At 53.3% G+C, this 9,470-nt stretch overlaps 2 protein-coding genes across 4 annotated transcripts in view; both read right to left on the bottom strand.

The window, feature by feature from the left end:
* The window catches only part of LOC102384727 (synaptonemal complex central element protein 1), a 10,570-nt gene extending 5,654 nt beyond the window's left edge, over nt 1-4,916 (bottom strand). For 2 of the 3 annotated variants that reach the window (XM_025192575.1, XM_014526039.2), the window contains exons 1-2: nt 1,166-4,916; nt 580-639 (exon numbers count right to left, since the gene is read on the bottom strand). In XM_025192575.1, coding sequence (XP_025048360.1) covers nt 580-639; nt 1,166-1,376 — 271 coding nt within the window. In that variant the 5' untranslated portion in view covers nt 1,377-4,916. Of the gene's footprint in view, nt 1-563; nt 640-1,165 lie in introns of all 3 variants that reach the window. The other variant, XM_025192576.1, reaches the window with a different exon arrangement.
* A 10-nt stretch (nt 4,917-4,926) lies between these two features.
* LOC102388478 (vacuolar fusion protein MON1 homolog B) overlaps nt 4,927-9,470 on the bottom strand; it is a 9,604-nt gene continuing 5,060 nt past the window's right edge. Inside the window, exons 5-7 of the mRNA XM_025192568.1 lie at nt 9,316-9,465; nt 6,872-7,019; nt 4,927-5,850 (exon numbers count right to left, since the gene is read on the bottom strand). Of these exons, the coding sequence (XP_025048353.1) occupies nt 5,632-5,850; nt 6,872-7,019; nt 9,316-9,465 (517 nt within the window). The 3' untranslated portion in view covers nt 4,927-5,631. The remainder of the gene's footprint in view (nt 5,851-6,871; nt 7,020-9,315; nt 9,466-9,470) is intronic.

The raw sequence follows: 9,470 nt of genomic DNA, 5'->3' as shown, positions 1-9,470 counted from the left end.
AGAGAGGAAGGGAAGGAATGGCAGTGTGTGTACAGGGGTGGATGGATGAAGAGAGAACAAGATGTGTATAAGGATGGATAAATGGATGGGTGCAGAGAGAATGAGATGCATGATGGATGGATGATGCAATGTGTTATGGAAGGATGGACAGATGGATGGAGGGATGCAGAGAGAATGAAGTATGTGTAGAGGAGGAGGGCTGGAAGGAGAAAGAGAATGAAGGGAAGGAAGGAAGGAAGTGCAGGGATGGATGGATGGAGAGATGTGTGTGCAGAGCTAAATGAACAGATGCAGAAACAATGAGATGGAGGGAAGGAAGAAGGCAGAGAGGTGTGTGCATAAAGGTGTACAGATAAAGATGAGTGCAGTGGGACAGATCAACCCAAATGGGATGGATGAGAGGGGCTGCAGGGGGGTAGAATAGAGGGAGCGTCTGGGGATGGACAGACAGACAGCTGGGTGTGAAGGAAGGGGCACACACATGTGCCTGGGGATGGTCATAAGCAAAAGGAAGAGGGAGCATATGGGGATGAAGAGATGGATTGTGGGGTGGATGGACAGACAGACAGCCAAGCTCACCCTGCTGCAGTTTATTGATCCTGCTGACCAGGTCCTCGATCCTGGGCTCCAGGTCCCCTGCTGCAGAAAAGGAGGGGACAGTCAGTACGTGCCCCATGGGGCTCAAGCCATCCATCTCCCCTGAGGTCAACCATCCATCTGCCTCTCCGTCTAGGAACCCTCAGGAGTGGGGCCCATATGTCTGCCTCCACACTACGTGCAGGAAGCAGCCACATCCCTCTACTCCATTTCACAGGACAGCATCCCTCTTCCAGAGCTGGGGGAGAACCCAGCATCAGGGTTCCCAGCTCCCTGCTCTGCCCCATCAGGCACTATCTCCATCCCAGAGCTAAGAAAGAACCCAGGCGTCCTGGCTCCCCCCAGTTCTACCCCTACTCCTTTTCCAGAGCTGGAAGAGAACACAGGTACCTGGGCATCCAGGCCTCTCGCTGTAACCTCTCAGACCACAGACCCCTCCCAGAATAGAGCCCAGGCATCCAGGCTCCCAGCCCCCCCCTGCTATTATCACTCAGACCCTACTTCTATCCTAAACCTGGGAGAAAAATCCAGGCACCCAGCCCCTCTAGCCCCCCCCCACTTCTTGTACCTTTCTGCAGTTGCTTCACCAACAACAGCAGCTCCTCTGCCTTGGGCCCCAGGTCTTTGAGCAATGGAAAAAGAAAAAAACCCACTGGATGAGACTGGCTAGCAGGAGGCCCATAGCAACCCTCTGTGGCCTCTACCTGCTCCACAGAAAAGTGGGAGGAAGGACAGGGTGGGGTGGGTTTATCCATCCCCATGCATAGGACGCAGGGCATTGTGGGGTGGTCAGGGATGTGGTTAATCTCCAGGCTGAAAGGCACTGTGGTATAGCAATGGTTTTATAAGCCTGATTGGGTAATAGGCATTATGGAGTGCCCATTGGATGCATCTGCCTCATGAAATGAAGGGCATTATGGGAGTACTGTGGGTGTATCTGCCCCGTGAGGAGCAGGGCATTATGGGACTGACATGGGCATACTTGCCCCATGACCCAAGGGGCATTATGGGATTGCCATGCATGTATCTGCCCCATGAGGTGAAAATGAGACTGTCATTTGTGTATCTGCCCCATGAGGTGAAGGGCACTATGCGTTTGCCATGAGTGTATCTGCCCCATGAGCTGCATGGTATTATGGGACTGTGGTGGACGTATCTGCCCCTCACCCTCCCCTTTCCTCGCCATGGCCCTGCTGCCCCCTAGGCTGCTGTAGGGGAGTGGGCTTGAAGCTGCCTCCTCCTCAGCCCCTCCCCACTCCAATTGCTTTTCCCGCCTTTTTCCAACAGCCGCTCTGGCCTCACTTCGCCCCACCCCCTGAGCATGTGGGGGCGGGTAGCGCTCTTAAGTGGACCAGAAGCCAGTGGAAGGGGGACTTGGGCCCAGGACTCCTGGGTTTCTTCCTCAGCTCTTGGGAGTGGGGGAGCCAGCTGGGAGCCAGGAGGCCTAGGTTCTGTCCCCAAGGCTGAGGGAAGAGGGGCCAGGACACTTGGGCTCCATCCTCAGGAGAGATTAGGGGATCAGGACAGATCTGTGGAGAGGGTGTTGTGGGGGAAAGGGAGTCAGGACACCTCAGTTCATGCTCAGAGCCAAGTGGGGTCTGGTGAATGGGAAGCCAGGATGCCTGGGTTTGGTCAGGGAGTGGGATGCCTATTGGTTGGAGTAGGGGGGCTGGGGCTGTGAGCCAGGATACCTAGGTTCTGTCCTCACTCTGGTAGTTGGGGCTGGCAGGTTATGGTAGGGGACAATGGGAGCCTGGACACCATCCCCACCTTCAGGGGTAGGTGGGGTACAGCCTTTTGCCCCTACTGAAATCAGAGCAAAGATTTGGACCTTTGCCTGGGTGTAAACAGCCCTTGAGGACAGCAATGTCTGGGCTCTGTGTTCTTCTCATGATTTCCTGGCAGGCTGATTTGTTGTTAGTAGAATTCACAGTTAACACTCATCCCCTCAAAATGGATTCTTTGGCCTCTTTTCAAGGTTTCCTGTCAGGTCAGATTTGTTATCGGTAGGCTTCAGAGTCAACATGTGTGCCCTCAAAAGCAGGTTCTTTATGCCTTATCCCATGATTTCCCAGCAGGTCAGATTAGTTGTCAGTAGGTTTCAGAGTTAGCACATATCCCCCTTGAAACAGGTTCTTTGTAACTTTTTCCACAATCTCCTGGCAGGTTGGTTTTCTCATCAGCAAGTTTTAGTGTCAATGTCCACCCCCTCAAAACAGGGTTTCTTTCCATGATTTTCTGGCAGGTAAATATTTGGTGTCAGTACCATTCCCTGCCACCCTCATCTCCTAGCCAAAAAGATGCCCTTGCCTTTAGCTAGACCTCTCCACAGCTAGAGCAGGGACTGGGTGTGCCTGAAAGGCAGCAGTTAGTATGAGGCAAGCGGGTTGCCTGGCTAATGGGTCCCCAGGCCTCTGCAAACCGAGGTGCTGCAACAGGTGGCCCCCGCAAACTAAAATAACCTGCTTCAGGGGCTAGCGAAGGCTGTCTCCATGCATCTTACGCTTCTATTTCCAGCTCCTTGTAAGCCTGCTTGTGGCCAGCGACTTCCTTTCTTCGTTCGCTCTATTGCCGACAAAGAGGTGCAACCCCTTTTTTGGGAGCACAGGCATCCAATCAGGGCCTGTAGAGCTGAGAAACCACAGCCAAAAAGGCACGAAAACTGCTTGCAAAATAGCTTTTTAACCTTGCAAACTACCCCACCCTCTCCACCCCCCCTTCCCCAAGAACAGTATGGCTTATTCTTCCCTCCAGGCCTCAAGTGATCTAAGCCTGAGCTAATCATGGGGCCCTGCTACACATTCCAATTAAAGCTAGATAGAAACCAGCTATAGAGTCGTTACACATTTTCAAGCACTAACTTCATAGCATGTTGGCTGTTTTTATACCTGGATAGACATGTGGCCAGTCAAAATATATTGCATAATTAACCAGTTAAGTGTATAATGTATGTAATATATAGCAGGAGCAGCAGAAGGGACCCTGGCAGCTGCCAGGTTTATTAGTGCTGGGTTAATTTAGGATCAGCTAAGGCCAGGGAATCTTAAGGAGGCTTTGTGATCCCAGCCAGCAGAGGGAATCTCCCCTGGTCAGATGGGGGCAAAGAGGAGGTTGGCTTCCTCTGTAGCAGGGGCAAGGCCTCTGCCTGAAACCTCTCGAGTGTATATTAACAACCTTTTGCAGCAGCAAGACTCTGGGCTGCCATGGTCCCCCTGCTTTACCTGTGTCAAGGCTGACAGTTGTTTTACAAAGAGGTTTGATGATGTGTCTGGGATAGTTTGGACAAGGCTGATTCTGCCTCAGGCAGGGGGATGGACTAAATGTGATCTCTAGATCCAGCCCCACTTCTCTTACGATGTCCATGAAGGGGTCAAGTGATATCCGCTGATATTTGAACAGGAAGGAAAGTGACAGAAAAACATGTTGAAGAAGCCATTTTGGGGCCCAAATTCTCCCCAGGGAGAGGCAGCAGCAATGAGAGAGAGAGAGGGCAAGTGTGTGGGATAGAAGCAAGTCTCACTCAGGCACCCACCACTAACCCAGGAGAGAATTCAACTTCAGAGAGAATTCAAGCAAGTACAGACATTCACTCTCCCATTCTCCTGGGAGAGATTTAAGTTTGGTTGTTCTAAGTTATTTTCCTCCTGCAGCCACCATTTTTACTCTGGGAGAAAAACCCTGAACATCTGCCACATTTGGGGTTTCTCCTGGGAGAGCGATGACTTCCCCAGGAGAAACCGAACGTCTGTAATAAGGCCCTGGAGATAACTGAACCTGAGAGAGAATTAAAACTGGAGACTTCAACCCCACACAGAATTCAAAACTAGCAGAAAGTTGACATCAATCTAGGTCTAAATCTGGCTTTTCACCATACATGTCTCAAGCCATGGGTCTAGCACATGATGGCTACCTCAAAACAACTCAATTTGGATTTTTTTTTCCTTTTTAATAAGATATTTGGATTCTCAGTACACCAGTCTGACCCGAAGGAAACCCCAGCATGATATGCCATGCATGGAAATCCACTCCCTCCCTGCCCCACCCTACCCTACCCACGCCAACCCAAAGCGAGGGATAGGAGGAGGGGAAGAGCTGCCAGGGCTCCCAGGAGGGAGACATGAGCAATGGGAGTAAAAAGGGGGACAAAAAACACCCAAAGGAGACTGCCTCAGCCACGCTGGCAGTCCTTAGGGGATTCAAGTGCAGTTTAGAGGCCAGTAGTTTGCATGTGCAAAGGATGCTGGGCTGTCCAACACCCCCCCCGGGACACAAGTGCAAAAGATGGACAGACACCTGGATGCCACGTTGGGGGGGGGGGGGGGGGGCCGGCGGGGGTGCGGGTGGGGGGGGGGGGGGGGGGGTAACAAACACAGGGAGGAGCCAGGGTGTGTTGGAGGAACCAATGTCATTCTAGTTTCTCCCAGGAGGTGGCTGCATTTCTGGCCTCAAAAGCAGCAGGGAACCCCAAACTCAACGGCAGGGTGGAGGCGGGGGTGACTGGCCTACCCACAGCGGGTGGGGGACACACCAAAACCACAGGCTCCACTGGTTAAACACCCATTTAGAAGGAACTGGAGAATGTTAGGAAGGGGGAGGAATGCCCCTGAATCCCTCTGAAGCAGAGGGAAAAATGCTTCATGGCCCCAAGTTCAAGAAAGCCATGGCTAACTTGGTGCCCAAGGAAACATGGAAAGAAGACAAACTTGTTTCTCTCAGCACGCCCCCCCCATCACCTTGAGAAGCAAGCCAGCGATTTATTGCCCCAGGCCAGGGCAAATAAACACCCTGCAAATGCCTGATACCCCCACCACCCTGATACCCTGGCTCCAGGCTTAGCCACTCCCCTCCCCCCAGCCCGTACAATAAATAACACAGGTCACTGTGGCATGGAGAGAATTTCTCCTCAAGACAAGTCCAAACCCCCTCTGGAAGAGGACAGGGGCCCTAAAATTAGCTACTTGCCCCCAAAATACAGGGCGGAAGGGGGTGTTACTCTCCCCTAGCACCCCCTTCTTCCAAAGCTGTGGGAGAGGCCTAGAGCCCAGAGAAGAAGCCATTTTCAGCCCCATCAGGCCGGGGTGCCTTAGTGCCCTTGGCAGGGTGAGGTGTGGTGGAGTACTTGGGCGGGTAGCGGATAAAGAGCCGGTCTTCCTCCTTCTTGATCCAGCGTAGCAGCTTGGTGAGGATGTTGATAGCACCCGCCTTGGTCACCAGTGGGCTGAAGCAGGTGTAGAGCTCGAACTTGCTGGTGACCTGCGGGATAGAAAGGATGGAGAATGAGTAGCTACGCCCATCTGCTTTGAAGTGAGGTGTGTTAACGCTTGAACCTACTGATTACGAACACAACCTCCCAGAAAATCATAGGAAATGGCACAAAGAGCCTGCTTTGAGGGGGTGGGTGTTGATTCTGAAACCTACTGACTAATCCAACCTGCCAGAAAATCCTGAGGAAAGGCACAAAGAGCCTGTTTTGAGAGGATGAGCATTGACTCTGGAACCTACTGACAACAGATCTGACCTGCCAGGGAATTGTGGGAAGAGGCACCAATGGCAGTGGAATTTATTCTGGAACCTAATGACAACCTCAACTGGCAGGTAATCACAGAGGAAGGCACAAAACCCCCTTCAGTGGGACAGGTGTTCACTCTAGAACCTACTAACAGAAACCCAGCCTGTCACGGAAAAAGGCACAACAAACACATTTCCATGGCTCTGAAACCTACTGGTAACAACCCAATCTGTCAAGAAATAAGTGACAAAAGCAGAGAGAACTTATTTCAACAGGGCTTCTGTTGACTCCAAAACCTACTGACAGCAACCAGGCAAATCAATCACACAGAACAGCACACAAAAACCCATCTCTATGAGATGTATGTTTAACTTTGAAAACTACCAACATCAACAAGACAGAGAAATGCACAAGCAACCCTTCCAATGGAACAGGTGTTTACTCTGAAACCTACTGACAACTGCCCGATCTGCCAGAAAAGTAATGAGAACCTGTTTCAAGGGGACACATGTCAACTCTGAAACCTACTGACAGCAACCAGCCCATCAGGAAATCAAAGAGAAAAGCAGGATTCACTTCAGTGAAAGACCTATTGACTCAGAAACCTACTGATAGCAATTAGGCTGCCAGGAAACCAGTGAAAAAGACAAAATGAATACACCTTCAGGAAGATGAGGGTTAACCATGAGACCTACTAATGACCCCAGCCCCAAACAATTCTGCCCATTGCTTTCTCAGATGCCCTCCTAGACCTGCCCCACTCACCCAGGCCAGCAGCGTTTCCCTCTCAGCCACATGGTAGATGAGGCGCAGGGGCCGTGAGGAGCTGTGGATGCGGCTGTGTAGGTAGTGGTAGAGGTCAAACAGGCGGTACCGCTCCTCCTCGCTGGAGTAGGGCTCCTCTAGCTCTGGGCTGCAGGAGTCAAAGGGTGTCAGAGCCCCTGGGAGAAACCAACCCCCCAACCACACGATCCTCCCACATATAAGGCCCCATCTGGAACCAGGTTAGAGCAGGGGAGGCCAGACACTGGAAGCCGGGACACCTGTGGTTCCCCCACAGGGCTGGCACTAGCCTGGGGCCTAAGAGATAAGAGCAGGGGCTGGAACCCAGGATGGCTGGATTCCCTCCTAGTGCTGCTACAGGACTGGAACCTAGTGAGCGAGACTGGAAGAAAAGGGCTGGAAGCCCCAACACCTAGGTTCTCCTTCAAAAGGGGAGTGGAGGCTGTGGGGGTGAGAGCAGGGTGCTTGGAGACCAGATGCATGGGTTCTTTAGGAGGGGAGTGGAGGCTGGGAACCCAGATGCCTGGGTGAAAACATGCCAATCCCCTTCCAGCTCTGGGAGGGGATTGGTATCTCAGGGTAAGAAACAGGGGCCCAGATGCCTGGGTTCTCTGAGAGACAACGGGATCTAGAGAGGAGTAGAGGGGGAGGACAGCCCAGACACTTGGGTTCTCTCCCAGCTCTCTCCAACTGGCATCTTGGGGTGGGTGTTAGAGCAGAGGGCACCACGAGCCCAGACACCTGGGTTCTCTAGAAGAAGAGTGTGGTCTGAAGAGAAGGGGCCCAGATACCTAGGTTCCAAGCCTTCTAGACTCCCAAGTCACCATCCTAGGCCTCAGTTTTCCCAGTTCAAGATCAAGGCTCATGACCCTGTCTTATTCAGAACTGTAATCAAATCAAGCTGGCTTAGTGCCAGGGCAGGGGCAGGGTGCATCTGTTTATTCAGCCAGCTGGCAGATCCCACATCCCACCAGAGCTGGGGGGAAAACAGGCATCCAGGCTTCCAGCACCTCCCTTTCTACTCCCCTCAGTGCCCTCCAAGAGCTGGAAGAGAACCCAGGTATCCGCGCTCCCCAACTCTAACCCACCAGGCCCCACAATCCTCCCAAAGCCAGGAGAGAATGCAGGCATCCAGGTTGCCCTGCTCTAACCCAGCAGGTGCCACCACCCCCCGCCCCTGCCACAGTCATCATTCTTAGGGAGCTGGTAGCCAGGAAACTTGGGTCCCTCCTACCCCCAGCTGCCATAAGTCTCCATACTGGGAGCTCCCCGATACCACCCCCCGATCACCCCTGCAATCCCAGTTCCCTCATTCCCTGAAGAACTGGATTAGCTGGCAATAGCTCTTGGAATTACAGAGCTAGAAGCCAGGACATCTGGCTCACCCCGTCCCCAGTTCATCAGGTAACGGGGGGGAACTGAAGCAGCTGGAGGTAGTTCTTGGAGAAGGGAGCTAGGACTCCTGTCCTTCCCATCCCCAGCTTCCCACTGACACCCATACTGCCAGCTCCCCAGTCCCCACCCCCAAACCTAGTTCTTGTTCCCTGGCAGCCAAGATACCTAGGTCCCTCCCACCCCCACCTCTCCCCAGCATCCATATTGGTAGCCAGTGCCCCGCCCCTCCCCCAAACCCCAGTTTATCAGCAAACTGGGGAAACTGAGGCAGCAAGGCAGGCCCTACAAGGGGAGGCTACAGAACCTGAACCTGTTCAGCCTCCACAAGAGAAGGTTGAGAGGGGATCTAGTGGTCATCTATAAACTGACCAAGGGGGACCAGCAGGCAATGGGAGAGTCCCTGTTTCCCCGAGTACTACCGGGAGTAACAAGGAATAATGGCCATAAATTGATGGAGAGTAGATTCAGGCTAGACATCAGGAGGCACTACTGCACAGTTAGGGTGGCTAGGATCCGGAACCAACTTCCAAGAGAAGTGGTGCTCGCTCCTACCCTTGGCGTTTTCAAAAGGAGGCTAGGTAGACATCTAGCTGAGAACCCAGCATTCTTTCCTGCCCATGGCAGAGGGTCGGACTTGATGATCTGCTCAGGTCCCTTCCGACCCTACCTACTATGAAACTATGAGGCAGCTGGAGGTCATTCTTGGGGCCTAGGGAGCTAGGACATCTAGGTCCCTCCCATCCCCAGCTACCCCCACTCTCCATACTGGGAGTTCCCCAGTGCCCCCCAAAATCCCAATTCAACAGGGAACAGGAGAAAATAAGGCAGCTGGTGGTAGATCCCAGTGGGCAGGGAGCCAGGACACTTGGGTCCCTCCCACCCCCAGCTGCCCCCAGCTTCCATACTGGGAGCTTCCTAGTCTCCCTACAACCCCAGTACATCAGGGAACAAGGGTACTTCTCGAGGAATGGGAAGCTAGGAGCCAAGACACCTAGGTCCCCCCCCACCTCCCCCCACCCCATCCTAGTTACCTGGTGAACTGGGGCAGCTGGCGGTAGTTGTCAGGGATGTCAAGGGGCTTGTAGATGAAGTGGCGCAACTCAGGCAGCCCTACGGCGCCCACCCCATAGGCAGGTGTCCGCAGTGCCCCCACTAGGCCGGGCAGGCAGCCCTGGGGCCCCACGCC

Source organism: Alligator sinensis, unplaced genomic scaffold, assembly GCF_000455745.1.
Source record: "Alligator sinensis unplaced genomic scaffold, ASM45574v1 scaffold778_1, whole genome shotgun sequence".
Classification (NCBI taxonomy): domain Eukaryota; kingdom Metazoa; phylum Chordata; order Crocodylia; family Alligatoridae; genus Alligator; species Alligator sinensis.
The sequence above is the reverse complement of the archived record's forward strand: the minus strand, read 5'-3'. Positions and strand labels throughout refer to the sequence as shown.